Genomic DNA, 25,510 nt, shown 5'->3' with positions numbered 1-25,510 from the left:
GTCCTATCAGTGATAGCCATCTCAAAGCCAAATGTGCCACCTGCCATCTTATATGTCTCAATTTGTTTAGAGATATCTATACGTTGTTCTGGAGATCGCACCATCTTCTGGACACAGGATACGAATCCATCCATGATCTCAGCATCAAAATCAAACCCACATGCATAAGAAAATGCAGGGTTCAGGAAAAGCCCAGCAGCATGAATGGGACGATAGAGTGTGTTGTTCCATCGCTCATCAATCACTCCCATAAAAGGAGTTGTTTCTTAAACCCATCATCTCCCTTATCATCATAGTAGGCCCGAATGGCTTCTTTGGCCCTGTCCATGGCTTCATACAAATAGCCCATTGCGGGCTTCTCACCATCAACCAACCGAAGAACCTTTACCAAAGGTTCAGTAACGGTGCACACCTCCTGCACTCCCGCCCAAAAGTCTTCCTCGTATGAAACTAGTCCGCATACGGCCTCTCCTTCTAGTTTGCGGCTCATTGACAAAGCACGCCACTCCTCTAAAAGAAACATTCTCTTCACATCTCACATAGAATTCAAGAGGGATTGAAGAGATATGAAACTCGTGGCAAACCGTGTAATGGCGGGGCGCACCAACTCTTTGTTGTTGGTGAATCTTCTCATCAAGCTAAGCACAGATGTATGATTATATATAAATTTTGTGATGCTTTTTGATGAGTCAACAATATCTTTGACAAAGGGAATTTTCCCTATGTCCTCTAACATCAAATCAATACAATGGGCAGCACAAGGTGTCCAAAATAAAGTAGGATGCCTGTCCATAAGCATTCTACCAGCAGCAACATAATTTGCAGCATTGTCCGTTATGACTTGGACAACATGTTGTTCACCCACCTCCAAAATAAACACATCCAGCAAATCACATAAAGTTCTTGCATCTTTGATTTGATGAGATGCATCAACAGATTTGATAAACATAGTCCCCTTGGGACAACTAACCAAGAAGTTTATAAGGGTTCTCCCCTTTTGGTCAGTCCAACCATCTGACATAATAGTGCATCCTGTTTGTGCCCATGATGCCCTAAAATCCTCCAATCTTTGGGTGCAGTCACGCTTTTCATCTTGAAGAATCCGGCCTCTGAAATCATGATAAGAAGGGATTTTGTACCCCAGGCCAACACTGGCAATAGCATCAACAGTAGGTTGGAAAAATGGATTATTCCTTACAATGCTGAAAGGAATATCACTCTAGAGGAGAAATTTTGCCATCAACCTGTCAGCTTGTTCTTTTTCAGTTCTTTTTAGCATTGAACCGATAGATGGTTGTGAACCAGGTGTGGTTCGAGGAACAAAAAATGATGATGCAGCTACCAGATTGACTGATGCTGCAGTAGAACCAGTGCCACTTGGCCCACTTCCTTCAGTTGACCTTTTTAGTTGCCTTTTGAGTTCTTCTTTGGCCTCTCTAGTGTGCTCTAATTCTCCCAATGCTCTCATGGCTCTTTGGATAAGTTCAGGATTTGTATTTATACAGGGCCCCACATCATGTCCAGGGATTTGTGCAAGGTGAAACTTCAACCTGTACACCCCCCCGCGTATCTCCTTTCCACACAACTTGCAATTCAAGTTTTGTCTATCATTCGGAGCTTTAGGTTCACCATATTCCCAGAAAGGATCCAATTTCCTTGGCATGTTTGTTTTTGAATTTTGAATTTGCAAACCTATGGGAAAATAAGGATTAGGAAATAGGAATTTAGGATTACAATTTAGCATTTACAAAATTACAAGTTACAAATTTCCAGAATCCAAAGTTCCAAACCCAAGTTACCCAACCAAATGGCAAATGCCAAAAACAATGAAAAAACATAAACAATGTTTAAAAAAAATGAAGAAAAAAAAATTGGTTTCCATAGTCATACCAAGTTACCCATCCCAAATCAATGAAAAAATACAAAAAATTCTTTAAAAAAAATGAAAACAAAAGGAAAATGGTGCCCATATGAAGTTTCCCAACCAAAAATAATGAAAAACAATGTTTTTAAACAAGGAAAACAAAAAAAAATTAATCCACATACCGTTTCTATGGAGAAATTGGTGGTCTCCTCTTGAATTTGTCCTATAAGCACTTAGATTTGGTCACAAACCCTCCAGCTGCTCTCTCCAAGACTTCCTCCTCCTTCTGCGCGCGCCCACTGTCCAAATGACCAAAAAAAAATCCAAAATCTCATTATAAAACCCGCTGCCCCGACACCCTGAGCTTTTTTCCAAAAAAAGCGCACTTTTTTCGGAAAAAATCGGCAAAAAAAATATAGCCGCTTTTTTGGTATAAAACGCGCGATTAAATCGGCATTAGGAAAAAAGCGCACTTTTCACAACACTGATAATAACAGGCCAAAGATGTCCCCTGCATGGAACTCGAAACTAGGTGGAGGGGATAACATCCTATTATGCTAACCACTCGGTCATCCCACAAGGAGACTACTAGTCAAGATAATTATTAAATAATAATAATAATAATATAACTTTAAGGTCACGGCCAAACCGGACACCAAATTGGTGTATGGGACCCCTTTGTTTGTGAGACAAGGAACCTGCCTCTGCGCAGTGATTTGACTGCTAAAGTCTACGGAGGTGTGCATACTCTACACCCCTTTGGATTTGAACTTGTGACCTCTTACGAAGAAACACATGTTCTTAACCATTAGGCCCACTCAAGCTGTACTATAATATCTATAATTAAAATTAATAATGTGTGTGTAGTTCAAATAGCTTACCTTAATAGAAGCATTATTGTTTACACATAATTAAAAAAGTGCAAATATGGAATTTGTCATAGTTTCACCATAAAGAAACCTGAAAACACAATTCTTCATATCTAATATAGGTAATAGTTATACCAATGTTTTGTCTCTATCAACATTCCATATCTAAGTTAAAATGCATTTCAGTCACAAACCCAAACTAGAAAGCAAGCCTATAGCAAGCTTATCAAACCTGTAGAATGAGGCTGATTTATTCAAAGACATTTACGAACACTACAAGGAAGAGAGAAACAGACTAGTCTACATTTATCTGTGAGATCTGTGCTGAGAACGATGAAGGGAAGTGTTATTGTATGAAGAGACACGGTTCATTTTGCAGGCTCCAAAGCAGTCATTGACTACCTTAGGAGGACTCCCAAGGTCAGTTAAGTGCATTAATATTTAAGAAGTGAACTCTTATACACAGTTGAATATCAATCACAATAGCAAATGATAAGCAATGGCCTAGAGGAAACTCTTAACATGATCATGGGCCAGAGAAACTTGCATTACCCTTTCAGGGATAAATGAAGTCCAGGAACGTCTTGTGGAATGCATGAACCCCAAGGTAAAAACTAAGCACACATAGATGAGGAAAGCTAGCATTGATAAGAGTGAGATTCAAATTCAGGGTATTTCTACATAGTTGGAGGAGCTTCTACCTGTTTTGAGGCATATTTCACTTTTGGGGAGGACTTCAGGGTAGGAACACATTATTTGAGTCATGTTCTGCATATTTGGAGGCATATTTCATCATTATAATCGTTAATATGGACCCTTCGGCACACCTCACAAGCAAGATTGCACTCGCCTAGAAGAACATTACACATTAAAGGCGTATACTGAGGGAATATTTGTCATATGAACAGGACATGTGCCTAGGTGGACCTTTTCAAACCGAAGTCATGACAATAGAACCAGAAGAAGAGGAACACTCTCCTTGGTAACACTCCAAGGCCATTTTTATATTTTTTATGCAGGGTGTGAGGTTTTCTTGTGGAGGAAAAGATGAAGAAGGATCTTCTAGGTCTTTCATAATATTTTAATGAAAAGGTTGGAGGCAAAGGAGAACTATTATTTATTATTCCATATATCTAAACTAATCATTATAGGGTTTAAAGATACAACTATAAATAGAGAGCTCATTTCATTTACAAAGGGTGATTCTCAAAGGAGTAGAAGTCCAGGTATAGTCGGCTATTGTTATTTGAATGTTACATCTTTTGGAACTGCCATCTTCTTCATTCATTCTCACAGAACTGGCATAGCTGTAAGCTCACGATTGAATTTCATCGCTGTCATATCTATTACTATCCAAAATAGGGTGTGAAAGGTGTTTTTAGCAGCCCTCTTCCACTCTTTCTTGTCAAATATGTTTTACAATGTACTAAGGAGTAGTTCATGCAAAAAAAACATAGTTGCTTCTTTACTCATATTTCATATTTAACAGATATGGCTGTAATAAGTTGCTGGATGCGTCACTGCACTTCTTTGTATGTTTCACATAGCTACCATTAATACGCCAGATCTGTTATGGTTGATAATATCTGCTGGTAGGGAGTTTATAATGTCCTGATTCACATGTTTTAGAGCTCCACTAGTTGCCTAGACTCCACAACCCTAAGACAAGGCACTAGTCTTTCCAGGATCCACCATTTTATCTTTTAAAAACACACAAAGTTCTTGTTTCACCAATCTCATTTTTGTAACAGCATTGTAATGACTGATTGGTGATCCTATTAGACTATCCCACTTACTTGGAAAAGCACCAACCTAAACAGAGAGGGGCTTTCACTGTGGTGACATTGAATGAAGTCCCTAGTTTGCCCTAGATTTGTATTATAGTACATGGGCTTGGGAAATTGGATAAAAATAAAATGCAAATATAGAAGGCAACAGAAACCAGTCCCTTTATGCAGGTGCAAGGAACAGTGGGATGAGACAAACTAGTGACTGGCATAAACTGTCTCACTGATCTACTATTGATTATGCTTTTAACACCAGTATATGCTGGGCACTTGATGCCCTCTAGTGAACCCTCGAAGGTCCCTATAAGGATTTTCGTCTAAAAAGTCAGCACCACTATAATATACATGGCCAAGCATATCCAGTGTGGGTGGTGAAAGAAGGCAGTGACAGAATCTAGAATCTGTATAAATTTAAACAAGTAATGAAATTTCCCAAAAAGCTTATAATAGATAGGGCACCCAAATATAAAGTGCTCCTCCATTTCCACATCATAAAGGAAGCGAAGTTGACAAATCCTGTCCTCCTGGCAAATAAGGTGATCTGTCTCAACTCGTTAATGGTGGGAGCATACTCTCAACTAGCCAAGGGAATCCCATAACCAAGCGACTAGTGTTGTGGTAGGTAATCTAGGGAAACACTGAGACCATCAACAATATGCAAGAACTGCTCAGCATAAAAGGCCATCTTAGAGCTGTGAGGCTGTGGGGGGAATGCAAGTGATCTAAATGAACCACATCCTCTCTAATAAAAATTGTCTAAGATGAACTTCAACATTTCTTGTTGCATTATACATATTTTACTAGATCTTAATAAGGGCATTTCCCATTTTACTCCCAAAATTGGTATGATTGACCTAATTGACCCTTTTCATAGCTTGTAATATAAATTACTAAATTTAGTGTAACAATGCTTCAATTGTGTACTAAAAATGAGAGAAATAAGCAACAGACAAGACAAAATTCAAATGTAGCTTACAAAGTAGTTTATATACGTTTAATATATCACCCATAATTGAGCTAGCCATTTGAATTTTGTATACATCGTAGGATAACACAACAAACCATATAACTAAACAAAAGCTTAAACTCCAGCAGAATTTCTTGAAACAAAATCTCAATGACCATGCCACTTGAAATGGGGACGTGGATAAGATTCCTAAAACGGTAAAAGTACAAGAATGTACTAAATATTACATTGTGTACTAAAAACGAGAGAAATAAGCAACAGACAAGACAAATGTAGCTTACAAAGTAGTTTATATAGGTTTACATATATCACCCATAATTGAGCTAGCCATATGAATTTTGTATACATCGTAGGATAACACAACAAACCATATAACTAAATAAAAGCTTAAACTCCAGCGGAATTTCTTGAGACAAAAGCTCAATGACCATGCCACTTGAAATGGGGACGTGGATAAGATTCCTAAAACGGCAAAAGCACAAGAATGTACTAAATATTACAAAGCAATAAAACATCTACAGACACATTAGTACCAACAAACATAGCACAAGAATAAGGATAAATCAAAATCATGTTTATAGATTAGCTTCTAGTAAGCAGTCATTACATCAAGTGTAACAAAATCATTAGAAAGGCCCTTGAAATAGAGAAACAAGCAGAAAACTTTAATCAAGAGGATGGCTACAAATTAAGCCATTATTGGCAACCGGTCATCCACCATCTGAGTCATTAGATAACCTTTTTTGCTCCCTTATATTTAATAATCTTTTGGACAGTTGACCTGGACGTGGACGCCATCACTCGGACAGTCTCCATCCAACACCTGAAGCACAGTCGCTGCTGCACCATGCTGCCTGACCTTTCCAGACTCCAACACTACCGCAACTTGTGGCAGCCCCCTTCATTCTTGAACTGTGAAGTTCGAACCAGAACTGTGACTTTGACAGTCTAGTTTGCAGCCCCCATCGACAGTCAAGTTGTAAATACCCTGTTTTTTTTCCCACTGCTGTTTTTTTCCATTTTTTTATAAATTGTAACTTTTTAAAAAAATTCTCAGTTCTGTGTTTACTCTGTGCCTGTAGGCTGCTTTTTCTTTTAAACTTGACTGTTTTTTTCATTTCTTTTTTGTAAATTTTAAATTTTTTAAAATTTTTACTGTTGACTGTGTATTAATTTTAATTTTTTCTTGTAAATTATAGAAAAATAAAAAATAAAAAAATATATATAAAAAAATAAAAAATAAAAAATTCAGTGTTCAATGTGTGTGCTGTTAGTATTAGTCAGCCTATGTAATGTTTTTAAATTTCTTTACTTTCACTACAGGGTGCAACCTACATTTGTCATTCAACTTACAACTAAAAGTCAGAGTCAGACTTCTTCTGGGAACAGTGGGAACAGTGACAGCAGCTACAGTGGTAGTGAGCCACAAGATGCACAAGAAGAAATTGAAAGCAGTCACAGGGGGGCAAGAAACCAGAATAGGCATGGTGTAGATTCTGGAGGCCCACCAAGAGAGCTGGAAAAATTTGCAAAGGGGACATTTAATCCTCTAAAACCACTTCTAATCTATGCAACCAGACTGCCGAAAAAGAATCCAAAAGTTGGTGGTGGCTCACATGATTGGGTCTGCAATATTTGTGGGCATCACTTTGTTGGCAGCTATACCAGGGTGAAGCAACACATTTTGGCTATTACAGGTAAAGGAGTCAATATGTGTCCCTCAAAGAACCTGAATTCAGCTCAAAGAGAGCAACTTTGGAGGCTAGAAAGGGCAGCCACTGGAAAATGATTGTTTTCTAGCAGACATGTTGATCCATCCACAAATATTCCTCCATCCAGTGCTTCATCAAAAAAGACAAAGGTTTCTACTGGTGCATCTCGTTCTTGTGCAATGGGTGGTACAGTGTCTGGGATGTACAACGTTCTAGATCGAGATGACACAGATGATGCAATTGGCAAATTTTTTTTTGCCAATGGAACCCTTCCATGTAGTTTGTTCTCCTTATTACAAGGAAATGGTCCAAGCAATTGCAATAATAGGGCCTTCATATGTACCACCCAGAGAACATAAGCTACGAACAACAATTTTAGATAGACAAGTGTCCAAAATTAATGTGCAAAAACAGAGAATGAGACAAACATGGTTGAAGTTTGGTTGCTCTATTGTTATGGATAGATGGATTGACATCCGAAAAAGCCCACTAATCAACATCATAGTGACATCTTTAGAAGGTCCATTCTTTCTTAAAGTTGTTGACTGTTCTGGAAAGCGCAAGGATGCATCTTTCCAATTTGAGCTTCTTCGAGAAGCTATAGAGGATGTTGGGCCTGATAGTGTGGTGCAGGTTGTGAGAGATGCCGCAGCAGTTTGTAGATTAGTTGGGTTATTGATTCAAAACAGGTATCAACATATTTTTTGGACTCCTTGTTGTGTGCATGCACTCAATAATGCACTGAAGGACATTGGCAAGATTTAGTGGATATCAGACTTGGTGACGGTTGCAAGAGATGTGCAGATGTTTATCTGCAACCACCACACCTCCTTGGCTATGTACAGGGCTCACACGAGGAAGGAATTCCTCAAGCCCACTGATACTAGATATGCTAGCTATTTTCTCTTATTGGAGAGGATGCTAGAGGTACAAGCACCTCTACAATCCTTGGTTGTGAGTTCAGAGTGGGGAAGGTGGTCAGAACCAAAGACAGACACAGGGAAGAAGGTGAGGCTTCAAGTGTTGGACAATGATTGGTGGGCAAATTGTTCTTATTTGGTGTCATTCTTGGGCCATATTGTGGAGGTCACTCATTACACTGATTCAGATGCTCCTAGTCTTGGAGAAATCTATGATACCTTTGATAGCATGTTGGGTCGTGTGAAGGTAGCCATTCAGCAGAGGGAGCCCTCATTAGAGTTCTATACATCCCAAATTCGACCCATCATTCAGCATAGGTGGGATCACATGAACATACCTTTGCACATGGCAGCATATGCATTAAACCCAAAATGGTATGTTGAGAGACCTGGGAGGGTGCCTCCTATTGATGATCCTGAGGTAAAGAATGGCTTCCTAGATGCAATTGCAAAAATGTACAATGAGGAGGAGGGGGAAAGATTTCGAAGACAGTTTGTTCAGTTTGCATCTCTTAGCGACCCCTTCAACACACGCGGTGCTCAGGCAGATCGCATAGATCTAGCCCAAGATGACCCGATTGGTTGGTGGAGGATGCATGGGGATGGTGCTCCAGAGCTCAAAGATCTAGCTATGCGTTTGTTGTCTCAGATGGCTAGTTCCTCTGCAGCAGAGAGGAATTGGTCCACATATAGTTTCATCCATTCCATCAAGAGGAACAAGCTTAACTCTAAAAGAGCGAAGAAGTTAGTTGTTGTGCACAGTGCCCTACGTCTTGAGCATTGGAAGACACTTGAGTATTTGAAGCGACCAGCAACACGATGAGATGTTGATCCAAAGGATGATGCACAGGTAGACATGGAGGAGAGACTTGATGAGAGACAGATGGGGTTGGTTGGTGTGCCACTTGGCATGTTTGAGAATGCTAGTGATTCAGATTCAGATGATGATATGGTTGATCCTGATTTATTCATGCAGCCACTGAATGCAGAGACTAGCAAGGCATTACCTTGAGGCTTGAGCAAAATTATGCTCGTTTATCTTTTGATATGTTGATGTTCTTATGTTATTTTGACTCTATAAAATTTTGACTCTTGATGTATTAGACTTGACTTTTATAATTCTAAAAAATTTTGACTCTTGATGTATCAGACTTGACTTTTATAATTTTATGTCAATATTTAGCATTCAATGTTCATAGTAGGAAGTGGAACATCAATACGGTTTAATAAATTAATCATAACGTATGATGTATGATTATAAATTAGAATTTTAAATTTATATGATAATGATATTCATATCAATGATCATGCTTTGCAGCGTTTATGTTTTCGTTTTAAATTTGTTTCAGTGATATGATTCATCGATTTATAAATTATATTTTATATTTATAAGTTTTTAAGACCCTGACGTCCCCCCACGTTTCCTAAAAATTGGTGGGGAGCTTTTGCATAGGCTGCTCCCGCATATCCTCGCTCCCTCGCCTCCTCGTCCTAGAACCTTGGTGGAACATTGGTATTTACAATGCATCAATTTCTCTTTCTATTTATTTCAGAAGGATATACACACTATTGCTATGTCAATTGGGGTTATCTTGGGTGGTTGGGTAGAATGGTTGTTATCTCCCCTACCTAGGTTCAATTCCCTGTGAGTGACATGATGAAGAGAAATATTGTTGTAATGGCTATGTGCTTATGAATATTGTTGTATTGACCCTCACTCTCGTCCTCAGGCTGAGAGAGGATGATTTCCCTTGAGAAAAAAATACACACTATTGCTATGTACTTTATATAAAAATGCATGATTTTCCTGCATCTTGTTTTCTTTTCAACTACAGTTGATCAATACTTTTTTAGGTCATGGAAGCACATGATAGAAGACGTCTATCATCATAAAATCCAATTCGACTCTATTACTACAAGCAGCTCCACTTCTTTTTAATGCACTGGTTCAACAACAGAAGTAGAATGTAACAACACATAGAATACAAATGACACATCAGCAGGTAACTTCTTCATTGAACCTGTCTGATTTAAATTCTACATTTGTTTCAAGTACTCACATTTCCTCTTTGATCTGTATTTGGCACAAGCACAGCAATTGGAGTTCCAGTAGTCTGACCTGCAATACTCTTCATGGTCAGATACTTTAGAGACATTGTAAATGTTATACAATAATGCATACCATGCATTGTTTAAGTTTGGTACCTAACGCAAAAAGAAAAAATGAACAAAGACAGATGAATACTTCAAGAAATGCACGGAATTTGATTCTTAGGAAGGTGATCGAATAAGGAAACTAACCTTCAGAAAGACCTGAGAGAATGCGGCATGTGTCAGTTTCTTTACGAGGAGTAGTGATACGGCTTTGTCCCGGCCTCCTAAGATTTACAATAATTTTCAAGAGAGGTATTCTCAGAAATCAACTCATATCTCACAAGATGAACCACAATAGTCTTCCAAATTTTAAAACAGTTTCCACATATAATACAAACAACTAATTTAGATAAGATAATTTTAGTTATGTCCAATAAATGACCACAAAAGTAGGTCAATGGGACTAAAAGAGTACCATTAATGTAATATAAAGTGGGAGTGGTATAGCAGCTCCTATATCTACTCTAACAGAAAGAATTGCATGCATTTCTGCCCTTGTATTATAAAGGAAAGAAAACAAAGAGTATCTTAATATCCACAGGCACTAGTGATCAAAAGTAGTCAATAGAAGTGGTGAATACATGTATACATATCATAGCAAATAGCAAGCATAAGGTATCTTTGTCCCATGTCTAAAAATAATCATCTAATATAAAAAGCGTAGTATCAACTCATAGAGGGGGCCGCAAGTATGGGGCGGGCAGGGGGCGGAGGGGCACCATATCTAGAAATTAAAATTTTCCTGGATATGGGGACAAGCAACTAATAACAAGCGGAAGCACTAACAATGTATCAAGGAGTCAGGTTCCTCAAGGACATTGTGCAAAGGGATGTAGTTATTGTTGAGGACTCCAACATAATCACAAGATCACTGAAGCAGGAAAGAGCTCCCTCCTCCTAAGCCCTGGCATGCATCTATCATAAAATGGTCCTGCTACTCAATGCATTTAAATAAGTCCACTATTTTCAGGTTAGAAAAAGATTCAACTCCCAAGTCAATCAGATGGCTAAGCAAGCAGTTTCAGAAGACAAAGGAACCCTCTGAGTATGTATCGAGGGGGAGGAAAATCCCTCTACACCTCAATACCATCATCAATACAAAGTCCCAAGGGGAGGAAGCATGAAAGGTGGCACTCTCTACCCAAATTGTGATACATGGAAACAAAAGGAGTTTGGCTCACCAAATAAGAAGGCACAGGGACAGTTTGCTAACAGACAGTTGAAACCACTAGAGTGTCTTCTCACCACAGCAAAGCCATTAATGCCAGTTTGTGCAAAGGTCCTATCTATTACAATGGCTTGGAAGAAGTTAATTCCTCATGCTTATCATACTTGCTATATGATCTCATCGAGAGATTTGCATCAGGCAAACCATACCTTCCTTAACCCAGAATGTAGATGGATTGATTTTGTTCTCCCTGCTTCATTTCTCATCCTAGAATTCTCTTTCAAGGAGACGAGGTTGTGCTTTGCGAGCTCCTTGTAAAGACCTGGGCTCAGATATCCCAATGCTTTCGATAACCATGGAAAGGTATACCTGCTGCCCAACAATGCTGCAGTACATCCATGGGGTTAAGAGAAGCAATAAAGGTTGCTCAGCAATGATTGCTGCCATGCAATTAGCTGACAAAAGCGATTGAGCAGACAGAAGCGCAGAGGGAATAGGCTGATTCTAAGTACAAAAAAGCTACGAAGAGTCAGGAACACCTCTATGTGAAAGCCGTCGAGCATATTCTGGCTCTCAGACACTGGGAAAAGGAAGCTAGGGACAACCTCATCATTCTCAGAAGCAAAATTAATGAAGCGGTATTTCTGCTGCACAAGACATTCTTGCTCAACCTTGTCAACTTTGTGTATCTTACCCCAACAAGATGTCCTCTACCAATATTGCCGACCATTGGTCAACATATGACACCTGGGATGAACCTACAATTAGTCACTAAGTCAATTTAATTTTATGATTGAAACTATGAAAGGTTTTTCTTTTTCTTTTTGCTTTTATTCTAGGCCAGTTTATTAAACTATATTCCTACATGCATTCCTTCATGCTAGTTAAGATGAATCTTATAATTTTGGTATGCTTTAGGATTGTACCATGGTTGCATGGGTTATGCAGCAGCATGGTTTGTTTATAAACACCAACACCTTTTGCTGTAAAAAAATATCAACTAATGAAGATATTGTTGCATGTGGCTTGTCCTCCACTAATGGAATATGGTTATTTTTATTATCAAAAAGAATGAAATAACTAATATCAAGATGATTTCTCTTATCTACAGCAATAAAATCACCTGAAAGAAAGAAACAAAGTAATTATATCAATGTCCACAAATGACCACAGCAGGTCAATGGGACTTGAAGGTACAACCAGCGTTAGTGGCAATGAAGGAATACAAAGGAGGAAAACCAATTGGTAAATCCAAGATAATGAAGAAGATATCAATAATAAGATATCAATAATGTGTAAGAAGAGAAACATTGATCTGCATCACAATCAAGAAAGGAACTAATACCATCATCAACCACCATGAAAGAAACAACACAAAAAAGAAGAACAAAAGAAGTGCACATCCTACTGTGGCTTGAGTTTGAAGTAATCACATAAAAAATTCCCTTCTACAATCTTGTGTGCTTGAGTTTGAAGTAATCACATAAAAATGCCCTTCTACAATCTTTTGTGCTATATGGTGTGCCTTTCTCCCTCTCCTTAGCCTTGATTTTATAACTTTACATTGAGATAATGGCCCAGCTGAGAAAATACAAATTACAATATACCTATGAAACCGGATTCGTCCCCCAGGCCCGTCGTGCCCCGAATCGGACATGATTCGGTCGGATTTGCGTCCTTCCGAACATGTCCCGATTTTCAGATTCGAATCCCGATTTTGGCAACCTGCACGGCGTTAAAAAGGCAGTTTTTGCCATTCTTTTTTCACATTGACTTATTTTGTTTGTTGTGGGTTTGCTATGGGTGTTTGGGAGCAAAGAGCAAAGGGTGTGGGAGCATTTTCAAGGAGATTCAAGCAACATGTAAGTGCATTTTCTCTCTATTTTTTTTTGCATTTTTATTACAGTAGTTTGCATGTGCATTTCTTTTACAAATTTGTGCATTTTTTGTTTATTTTTTTACAGCATTCATGGCTCAATCAAGGGCAGCAGGGAAGGGGCAAAGGAAGGGGAAGAATGTCCCCATTGGAGATGCCCCTCCTCTCCCAATTTCATCAGGGTCTGCTGCAAGTGTTCCCTCTATTGCAAGTGGGGCTGCAACAACAACTTCAAATGTTGAGGGAAGACTTCCTCCTCAAGATAACAAATATCCCTTGTGGAAATATGTCACAAGAGAGAAAGGGCCAAGCAGCAAGGTGAAGGGAGGAGGCAATGTGAGTTGGAAATGCAGCTATTGCAACACTACTTTCACGAGCACATATTTCCGTGTGAAAGGTCATTTGTTGGCTTTACCAGGTTGTGGAATTGCAGCTTGTACAAAGGTGCCTTTACCAAAGAGGAAAGAAATGGAAAGAGAGTCCAATGTTGGTATGGCAAATGTGGCTGCAAAATCTAAAAAAACCAAGAATGATGACCCCCTTCCATTCTTGAGGAAAAGCAGCAACAAATTCCCATTTGAGAGTTTTGGTGGGGGACAAGCAGCAAAAAGAAAGGCAATTTCACTTGGTCCAATGGACAAGATTTTTCAGAAAGAGAAATGGGAAGAGCTTGATCTCACCATTGCCTTTTTTTCTATCAAAACTTCATATCCTTTAATGTTGCACGCTCACCTCTATTTATTGAGATGTGTCGAGCTCTAACTCAAGGGGCTCCATCAAGGTATGTGCCTCCTGAACCAGAGAAGCTTAGAACCGCATTGTTGATGAAGGCAAAAAAAGAGGTGGAAAAAATGCTTGAGCTTATTAAAGCATCATGGCCAACATCTGGGGTTAGCATTGTTTCTGATGGATGGACAGATCCAACACGGCACCCACTCATCAACTTCATGCTGTCTTCCTTGAATGGTCCAGTTTTCTAGAAAGCAGTGGATGCACTTGGACAATACAAGGATGCACAATATATGCGTGAGTTGTTTATTAAAGTTATAGAAGATGTAGGTGTTGATTCTTGTGTGAAAATCATTACAGATAATGCACCTGTTTGTAAGGTTGTTGGCATGATTGTGGAAGATAAATATCCACAAGTGTTTTGGACACCTTGCATTGTCCATTCATTGAACTTAGCACTTAAATCTATTACTTCTGATGTGCTTTGGATTGATAGCATTATTGAGGATGCGCGGCATATCCGCAACTTTGTACAAAATCATACAAATGCCCTCACTATCTACGAGGAGTACACCAATCTATCATTGTTGAAGATTGTGGATACACGGTTTGCCTCTTCATTCATCATGTTGAAGAGGTTAAGGGAGGTCAAGACCACTCTTGGGGCCATGGTTATTTCAGAGTTTTAGTCTTTTTGGAGAAACACAAATCAAGTAACCTCTAAAAAAGTGAAGGACACAGTGTTAGATGATGCTTGGTGGGAGAGGGTAGATCTACTTATTCAGATCATGGACCCTATCATTTCCTTGCTTCGATTTACAGATATAGACCAACCCATCCTAGGAGAGGTTTAAGAGGGATGGGCTTCCATGATTGAGTCTATGAGGAGCATTATATTACAGAGTGAGTGCCCCGAGTATGAGACATCATTAGAGGCCTTCTTCACCACCATACAAGATATTATCGTCAGCATATGGGACAAGAATTGCACACCTTTACATTTTTGGCTCGCTCATTGAACCCAAAATACTACAGCCATGAGTGGCTAAATGTTGGACCTTCCCGCAGATTCCCTCCTCACATGGATGGTGAAATCTCATAGGGGAGGAAAGATGCATTTAGGCGGGTTTTTCAAGATAGAGCATTCCTTGATGAGGTGGAGGATGCCTTTGCAGATTTTTCCATTGGCACTGGTCGATTCCCAAGATATGATCTGATTAGAGACAGGGGGGCTCAAAAGCCCTATTCTTGGTGGGCAAATCATGGGGCAACAAGCCCTCCTCTACAGCAATTAACCATGAGGCTCCTCTCTCAGGTGACTTCATCCTCTTGTTGCAAGAGGAACTGGAGCACATATGGGAATTTGTATAGTGTCAAGAAGAGCAGGCTTGAGCAGTCCAGGGCAGAGACAATGGTGTATGTGCACACCAACCTTCGTCTTATTTACAAGCAGAGGGATGAGTGGTTGAAGGGAAAGACAAAGATGTGGGATGTCTTTCCTGATGATATGGGTCTGGACAGCAGTGTTGAGTTGGCATTGGCCAACTTGGATCTCAATGATCTAGTGCTAGAGCCTGTCACATTTGATGATGGTGATATTGTAGAGGGGTCATCCTCCACACCAGCAAATGCAAAGATGACTTTGGATACAGGGGAGGAGGATGCAGCAAAGGAGAGCAGTGGTGACCATGATGATGAGTACAGTGATGTTGATTTTGATGATGACTATGAGGATTGATGACTCATGAGTCATGAGCTACCTACTGCCTTGAGGCTTGTATACTTGTAGTTGTTTTGTATTTGCTATTTCTATTTGCCATTGGCATTGCACTACCTATGTAACACATTTTGATTTTGATGACTTAATAAGAAAACTACTGTTGGACACCTAATCCTCAATGGGTTAGTATGGAAGCCGAATAGACAAAAGGAGTCCAAGAGACCTTGGGATGTGAAACCCAACGGTCAAACCATGTACTATAAATGTATATCTCTTGTTAATAAAAATATATTCTCATGTTTTATCCTTCAGATTATGTTGCTGCCCATGTGTGTTTAACATGGTATCAGAGCAGGCGTATTCCTGCCCTGCATAATTAATTTGAGCCATTTGTTTTATGGCCTTTATGTGCAGATCATTTCTACCATCAATTCTGCATTTCATGAATATTTTCTCAGCTAAATTTTAGCTGCAACCTGTTATTTCTCCAGTGCCATTTTTATTCACCTGCCTTCTAAAAACGCTCCTTGCTCAGACCTGCCATCTCTGCCCTAGCAAAAACGCACCTCTGACTTGTCATTGAATGGCACAATTTCATTTGATTTCTACGCACCGTTACTCCAGTCTTGTGTGTCAGACAACTACGCTGCCCACTGTCCGCTATCATAACAGTTACATTGTCTGCCTCTTCTAGTTGCAGAAAATGTCAGCGCGAACGTTCCTGGTATCATTTGTCTCTCTGCCTGCCTAATGCCTGGATCTCTGCCCATATACTCTGTCGATTCTCTGCCTCAGAAACGCCCGTCGGGTACTTGATTGTGTTGTAAGGGTTGTTCATATTCTTCTCTGACTGCAATGCATCCCCAGAGTAACGCAAACGCAGCTCATCACCAGGTACCAAACGCAATTCATTATCCTCCTTTGGGAAGACAAAGTATGCTATGCGCTTCTTATTGAGACCAATATCCCAACGGACAGTAATGTTGTCTTTGCTCTGCGACTCTTTCATCATCTTGTCATAATCCACCTCCAATTTCACCAACGGTGCAAAAACATTTTGATACTGATACGCATCTTCATATTTTAAAGCAACAGGTTGCGGCTCATCATCTACACCGGGCTTCTCGAGATCTTCAAGGGTCGCATCAGGGCTTGTTTTCCAAAGTTCTTCTACTTTGTTGATTTGTTGAGCACTGATATGGTGTGCCCTCAGTTGCAACTTGCTCCTGCTCTGAAGGTATCTTGACGAGCCACTGCAGAAAGCATCTATCATCGATTAGCGGGCACCATTGGCTTAGATCCCAGTTCATATCTTTCAGCGCGTTGACACTCAAGCAAGGTTCTCTACATAAAAGAACAACAACGCTTTCCGTTTTGGCAGAAATGAATCCCAATAAAAACACATTTCTGCAACCACAGTTGTAACACTCGAGAATAGTCTCACGACGGAACATTCAGAGTTTATATGCGGATTTAAGAGCGAGGTTATGGTATCTCTTCATTGAATAATGGTATGCTGGAAACTCATTTAGAAATATCGTTATATGTTGACTGATGTACGTTGGAAATCGTGTGTGAAAATTGGGTGTGCTGTCACGAAAACATATTCCTAAAAGGCCGATATATGCAAACTCTATTGAAGCTGTGAAAAAAAAATTGCATTATATACAGATCGTTTGAAGCATTGAAAAGTTTGAATTGTGCATTGGACTATGCATATGCCTGAATGGTATGTTAAAGTCGAGTTTTGTATGCCTCTGCACAGAAAATAATATACGTTGCAGGTCAATATATTATGAAAATCAAATGTTTTGAAAAAAAAATACGGTGTTGGCTGCCATCGAATGCACATAAACAATTTCCGATGCTGCTGTCCCTTGAGCTGCTCTGCCCATATCAAGAGTAACAAAGTCATTGCTCGGCTAAGAGTTTATCTCTCGCTACCGTTATTTATTTGCTAGTCATCCACTAACTGTTGAGAACAGTCGTTTTCCTCCTGTTGTTTAGAGTGTTGTTGCCACAATAAACTGTTGTTAATCGTTGCTCAACAGAGGGTAACCGTTGTTTGTTGGAAAGAGCGAAGTCGTTGTCATATTAAGGATGGAGCCGAAATCGAGGTTTCAGGTGAAGCCGGTGCAATTTTAAAGGAAGTTGCAGTCATCTGTTTGTCTGCATGAAGATTTCTTCACTAAGTTATCAATCACTACGTCGACAAGATGAGATGAGTTTTGGGCATGAGTAATTGATGAAGTCGCCAATGAATGAATGAACTTCAACTATATTGCATGGCTTTTCTGAACATGGTCACTATTTCAGAAGAGGATGTGTTGAGGTGCGGATATATGTTGAAGAGGTAGCCAAAAATCTGCCAGTAACTTACTCAAATCTGGTATCTCCAATGCTGAAGCAAACTGTGAGTTAATGCCATCATAGACAGTGCATATATATATCAGATTTTGTTTGTGTACTAGCTCTCCCCTTTATCTATTAAAATAGTTAAATGGCTGCTAGCATCTACAACATCATTGTGTAAATTCTGAACATGTATTTCAGTGAAGAGTGAAGAAGTTTGTGGTTGCTACACTTGTTATTAGTATTATTTATGCTTGTTGGGTCTAAAGTTGATATCAAATTAATATTTTGAAGTTCTTCCACAAGTATTTGTCCCAGCATATTATGTATTTACATGAGCCAACAACAAGGAATGCACCTATAGCATTTGATACACAAACTGTTTGTTAAAATACTACAGTGGACCAAACCATACAAACTCAGGACTCTTTGTGGTTTTCTCTTAGTTATTCCGGTTGGGTTTCTTACAGTGGACTATTGTTTTCTTTGAAGAAAGTGGCAAGATCAGAGAATATTGAATCGTACCCTAGTCAAAGTATTTATAATTTTAAAGTCCTGTCCATGACATGGTGCTATAGTTGTTGAAGTTTTGATAGCCATCATTTTTGCTTTGAAAGTGAAGGAGTATTTGAAGGATCCAAGCAAGTTTGCAGTTGTTGCTGCCCCAGTTGTGGCATTGTATTTAAAACTCATTTTTTGTCTACATATATATGCATTGATTCCTTGATTCGACTGCTGCATAAGAGTTTGGTGGGTTGTATAAAGGCAATGATTGTTTTGACAAATTGTGGAGAAAAGTTTAGTCGGTTGTATTGTCAGAACATAGTGCTGGTCATGAGTAAACTCTTATTTTTATATGGATTGTAATTGGTGCTTGCTGGTTGCACACTGATCATTTGCTGCACATTTATAAAGGATATTGTTGTGTACTGTGAGTGGGTATTACTTTTCTGCATTGAGTAATAGTTGTGATCAGTTTTTTAAGGTGTAATTCTGACATTGAAAAAAAAAATGGTCAGAATCAATGAAGTATTAGAGTTCCTCAAAACTCTAATATTGTCTACCACTCATGATACATTAAAAATCAGCAAAGTTTCTCTCACAGACATTCAGGTCTGTCTACAAAATGCACAAGAGAAAATTGATTTTTTGCAGCTCGAATCTCAGCTACAGCAAGAAGAATTAAAACAGAGGAGTCATTCTGAACATGTTTTTGTTCAGAACATTGAGACTACAACCCATCAGAAGCAAGTCAATAATGTTACAGTTGGTTCAGATTTAGTACCCAATAAAGCAGCAGTTGTACATGCAAATGCAAAAACTCAGTCTGCACTTCCCAAGCCCATCATTAGACTTTGGGACCAGCTTGTCTACAACAAGCACAAAACTGGTCTTGGATATGAGAAGGACTTGTCCGTTCATATCCCAGACTACTCAAAGCCCATTCAGTTTCAAAGTGTTGGATTCCTTCATGACAGTTCACCTCCAGCTGTTCCAGATTCTGCCCCTCTTCCACAACAACAACAAATTGTAAAATGCCAACACTGTGACCGAGTTGGCCATCTAAAAGATCATTGTTTTGATCTTCATCCATGTAAGCACTATCATAAAACCACCCATTCTTCACACAGATGCTTCAGAAACAAACGTCCTGCAAGAACAAAGATTCATCTTGGATGGATCGCTTCTTGGCAATGGGCATCAACAGCCAAGAAGATATTCCAATCACATGTCAGAACTTGTTCCAGAGTATTGAACAGTCTTGCAGTTGAGTTTTCTCCATCATCTCACCTTGTATCTGACAAGGGGGGAAATGATGGTCATCTACAAGCTTCAAAGCCACATCAAGCGACCCTGAGCCACAACCTGCCATACCAGATTCAGAGTTGTAGCCAGAAACAAAGATGCCCCTAAACATGCCTTCAGTTGGTAATCTGGGACACTTCCTCTAGCAGAAGACTTTAGCTTCTTGCCAGTTTTGGAAGAATTCCAGGAACAAAATTGAGAACACTTCCTCTAGCAGAAGACTTCATCTTCTCGCCAGTTTTGGAAGAGTTCCGGGAATTGCATTAAGCATTCCAGAGTTGTTGGTCATCCTTAAACCATCACAGGTTGAGACTTCCCTTTAGGTTGAAGTTCTCCCTTTTATGCGGGGTGAGACCTCCCTTTCATGGTTGAAGGTTTCCCTCTTCAAAACAATAGGAGCACTTCCTCTAGCAGAAGACTTCAGCTTCTTGCCAGTTTTGGAAGAGTTCCGGGAACTGCACTAAGCGTTCTAGTGTTGGTGGTCATCCTTAAACCACCACCCTTTATACCAACATTTCAGAGAGCACATTCAACCTAGTGCTGCCATGCATTTTTGCACATTTTGTATTACAGCTCTCTTCTTGGACTCATACATAACCCTTCGGATTAAGGAGGGGAATGTTGGACACCTAATCCTCAATGGGTTAGTGTGGAAGTCGAATAGACAAAAGGAGTCCAAGAGACCTTGGGATGTGAAACCCAACGGTCAAACCATGTACTATAAATGTATATCTCTTGTTAATAAAAATATATTCTCATGTTTTATCCTTCAGATTATGTTGCTGCCCATGTGTGTTTAACAACTACAATATCTTTATCTTACTATCTTGTCTTTTGCCTATTGGATCATTGATGAATTGAATATGTATTATGATTTATCATTTATGTCACAATATTTGTAGGTATAATGTTACTTTGTAAAACTTACATCTAGATGAAGATCTATGTTTGAAATCAATGAATTTGTATCATGAATGAGAATTTGTGTAAGAAATATCTAATTTTTTAAAATATATATAATGTATCCGAACGTGTCCTGTTCCAGGGAGTCAATGTGTCTGTATCTGACACTCGAATCCCTATTTCTGTCGAATCATGTATCCCCGTGTCAAGTGACTTAGCAATATACGTTGGATTTGATCCAACAAATCAAGCCCTAGATCAATCCTCGATCTCCTTGGCTAATACGAATGTCCAAGCTCTCCTTTTTGCACTTACTCGAACCTAACACACTAGAGTATCGCACTCCTCACTAAGATGCCTCTCTCAATCTTGTGTTGTTGTATATTGTATCTTTCTCCCTCTCCTTACCCTTGATTTTATAGCTTCGCATTGAGCTAAATCCCAAACCCTAATTCTCAAAATGATTAACAGCCAAGATTAAATCTCGTCTCACTTGAGATCAAAAGTTGAGATTAAAACATAATCATTAAAGTAAATATTTCACTTTCCCTAAGTTTACTTTATCTCAATTAGCCAACACAATAATTATGTGTCTTTCTAAAGTTGAAACTTAGGCTAAGTACAAAAGCAACTTGCTCACACTAGAGCAACTGTCTAAGGAGATCTTGGGAGATGTCACACACCTAGACACTTAAGCTTGTGTAGAAGTACCTACCCGAGCTACAAACATCAACACTCCCTCTTAGTGAGAGAGGTACTTCTACCCCTAGAACTAACTTCGATCCTGGAACTATATCAGTCGCATTGGTTGCTCCCTCTAAAATGGAAGTCGTCCTTGCCACTTGCTCCCAGCCTCCTTCTCCTGAACATCCTGTAAGGTCATCTCATACCAAGAGACCTTCTTGACAGATTTAGAGGAATCCATCGATTGCTCCTCCCCACCTAAGCCTAAAGGTTGACTCCCTCTGAGTTATTCAACCTTCGAAGCTTCTCGCTCCTTGTCCTTTGTCACTGTTCTGCTTTGTGCCATTACTCAAATAGGTTGGTCCTTTAGCCTATACAGGTTGTTATCTCTAAATCTAATGACATGTCCCTCATTAGAACTAGATACCTTGGGTTTGATCAGTACCTATCCATCCAAGAATGCTACACAAAACCCCTTCTTCTCTACCATAGATATTGAGAGCAAACTCCACTTGAGCTCTAACACACATAACATGTACTTCACTTCTAACCTACCTCCTAACTCAAGTTGTAATATCATTGTTCCAACCCCTTTCATAGCATGTTTGGAATCAACACCAAACTCCACATGCAGTTCTAAGTCCCACTCAGCCAGGCTATCAAACAACTCAAGTACCCCTACCATATGCCATGTGGCTCCACTGTCTAGCAGCTACACACCCACTAGTGATGTACTTGAGGTAAGGTAGGAAACAAGTTAAAACTTGGTTTGAAACTTCTTGGCATACTCCTCCTAAGTTTCTTCCAACGCAACTATTGTTGACTACATGTTTTTCCCCCCTTTCTTCCTTTTTGAACATTGTGAAGCATAGTGTCCCGTCTTATGACAGGAAAAACACCTGAGCTTAGTCAAGTCTTTCTTCTTCTTGAGTTGTGAGGTTGTCTCCTCACCCTTGCTACTTGAACATTTGCTCTTCATTGCCTGACTGGCAAGAGAAAGATTCTCATTATCCCCACTCTTTTGTTGTCCTCGAGACAATGATTTCTCCCAAATCTCCTTCTAAATGAATTCATCCCACAATTTGTTCCAATCTAGTACCTTTTCTCATGCTAGAACACCTATTGCAAAGGTAGCCCAAGCTTTTGAGAACCCGCTCAACGCTATCCTTACAAGCTCATCCTCTTGCACAATTTCCCCAAATAACTCCAAGTTCATCTCGAATTTGTTGAACACTGGTGAGGTATGATGTCGGTGTGCCTAATTCAGTCATCTTGGCATTCCTAAGCTTCTCCCTCAACACCATTTTCTGATTTTGATTATCACTCTAATAAAGGTTCATTTGAGTGTTCCACATCTCATGGGCACCATTTTTCCTTGATAAGTGAGGTATCACATAATCCTGCATCACATCCATGATGATACATCTAGATTTCATATCTTTTAATTTGTGGGCTACCAAACTTGTACTGTTTGAAGGAGATGTAACCTGGGCATTTACAAAATCAAATCCCATAGGTCATTCTCCATGAGAACCAACATTATCCTCTCCTTCCATGAATTAAAATTGTAAGCCCCATCAAATATATCCTAAAACCTCAGACCAATTGTTGCCATCTTGAAATCGGAAAAAATCAATTGAGAAATTTGGTCTTCTTACACCCTGATTAGTACGGTCTCCCTCTCTCTGTTACCTCTGCCAATCCTGCTAGTTGAACTAAACTATTGTTATGTCAATCTGCAAACTCCACCCATAACCTTGGCTTGTCGTCCTTCAATTGCCACTCGTACGTGGTCTACCCTTGCTCAGTTGTTGCGGCCTAGTCTAGGTCCCCTCGTGCTCACATCTCTTGCTTAGTTGTGCATCCTCCGCAACATTTTCCAAATGGCAAATCAACTCACTTGTGGTTCCATCAACCTTTGTCCTTTGACTATTTAGTAGTTGTGGTTGTGCCAGCCACAAACAACATGCTCCTTATCGCCTATGCTCATGTGTCGGGGTCGACTAGTTTCCCGGATAACTCGTTATACCTTACTTTTGCCATTGCTCCCCTTGCATCCCACAAACTATAATCAGTGCTACTACCGGATGCTTTGATTCCCTTGCGCTAGCAAGCTTTGTCACCCTCTCGACAACCCTATCAGCTATGCTCCTCACAGTTGTAGTTATTTATCCCGGTGATTGCTCCTCTCGTGCAGCAGTTGTACTATTGTGTCGGAACTTTGTGCAACCTCCATGACCAACTCATCTTGCAACTTAACATCCCTTGGCAGTTAAGTTTAGGACCGTTTAGGGGGTCAAAACAACTCAGAAGTTCAGGACCCGAAAAACTGCTAAAAATAGTAAATGCTGCTATAATCAAGGAAACTGATGAAACCGACTGGAGGTCTAGGTGGAATAGGCGGGTGGCCACCAATATCCACCTGGATCAATCCTCCCCCCTTAGGAAGCAATGGTCCCCATTGCGTGCAAAGCCTCCATGAGGTGAGGGAATTTCTGTTGAACCTGGTCTCTAGTGAGCCACTTGCCCTGGTGAAGGAGTTGGCCTGCTTTGACAACTCGATATAGTTGGATCCTTTGTTGGTGAGTGTTCTTGATTTGTGTCCATGATCCTATCAGTTGTGGCCTGTTCGATACAACTTGGGTTGAGCTCTATTGGTGTCAACTGCTCAGCAATGTCAGATGTGTCCAACAATGGGGGAAAGTATGGCTGCAGTCGGTCCACATTGAATATTGGGTGCAGGCCAAGGAACGGTGGAATGCTAAGCTCGAAAGCATTGTACCCTACAGCCTTAGTGATGGTGTAAGGCCCATATCAGAGCAGGCAAAGCTTGCGGTGGGGCCCAGCGAGGTGCTCCTTCTGCAAATGTAACCAAACTTTGTCGCCCACCTAGAACTTGTGTGGCACCCGATGATGATCATGATGTTGCTTGTACTTTGCATTTGCTCTGTCCAATATGTCATGGACCTGCTAGCAGATGTGTTGAATGCGCTCAATGAAGTTGTTAGCCCTGTCAGCTTCGGACTAGACATTAGCCGAATCCGGCTGAGTAGCTGCAAATGGTATGGAAACATCAATGGGACATAGTGGTTGAATCCCAGTCCCACTTGAAAGCACTGTTGATAATATCGGCGATATTCGGAAATATCGCGATATTTTCGGCAAAACGATATATCGCCGAGAAAATATCGCGATATTTTCAAAATATCGGCAAATATCAGAAAATATCAGCAAAATATCGCGATATTTTGAAAATATCGGCAAAATATCGGCTATATTTAAAAATTTGAAAAAATTATTTTTGATGCTTGCCGATATTTGCCGATATTTTGCCGATATTGCCGATAAGATATTTTCTGGACCCTCGCCGATATTTTGCCGATACCGATATTTTCAACACTGCTTGAAAGGGGTTGCGGCCAGTTGAGCTATGGAGAACCCTGTTGTAATTGTGTTGGACATAGGGGAGGCTCTCATCCATGTGTGTGGGTGCTTTGAGTTGTACATGCGCAAGATGTGCACAATCATCTTAATGACGACCTCTGTTTGGCCATCAGTTTGGGGGTGAAGGGTCGTGGACTTAGTGAGCTTGGTATCTAACAACTACCAGAGACTTCACCAAAATGCACTTAGGAATCGACTGTCCCGATTTGAGATAATGGACTGTGGGTTCCCAAAGTGTACCCATACTCATTCAAAGAAGAGTTTGGCAGTGGCTTTTGCTAAGATACTCTTCTTGCGGGCCGCCAGAATGGCCATCTTAGAGAATCTATCGACAACCACGAAAGCACAATCATTGCCATGCTTGGTAGAAGGAAGGCTTGACATGTAATCCATGGAGATGGATTCCCAAGGTCGGCTAGGAGTAGGCAGAGGAGTATACAGGGCTTACTTCCTGATTGTGGGTTTGGAAATGGGGCAAGCAATGCAGGATCTGATGTATTTCCCAACATCTTATTGAAGGTTTGGCCAATAAAAATACTTTTGCAGTACTTCAAC

The 25,510-nt window shown here is 39.9% G+C and overlaps 1 protein-coding gene across 1 annotated transcript in view; it reads right to left on the bottom strand.

Annotated features, from left to right (window-relative positions):
• LOC149225766 (chorismate synthase 2, chloroplastic-like) overlaps nucleotides 1–25,510 on the bottom strand; it is a 117,274-nt gene that overhangs the window by 44,445 nt on the left and 47,319 nt on the right. The window contains exons 3-4 of the mRNA XM_089377306.1: nucleotides 10,421–10,497; nucleotides 10,180–10,238 (exon numbers count right to left, since the gene is read on the bottom strand). Of these exons, the coding sequence (XP_089233432.1) occupies nucleotides 10,180–10,238; nucleotides 10,421–10,497 (136 nt within the window). The remainder of the gene's footprint in view (nucleotides 1–10,179; nucleotides 10,239–10,420; nucleotides 10,498–25,510) is intronic.

Source organism: Pinus tabuliformis, chromosome J (assembly GCF_031772625.1).
Source record: "Pinus tabuliformis cultivar Carrire ecotype Pingquan chromosome J, CPIR1, whole genome shotgun sequence".
Classification (NCBI taxonomy): domain Eukaryota; kingdom Viridiplantae; phylum Streptophyta; class Pinopsida; order Pinales; family Pinaceae; genus Pinus; species Pinus tabuliformis.
The sequence above is the reverse complement of the archived record's forward strand: the minus strand, read 5'-3'. Positions and strand labels throughout refer to the sequence as shown.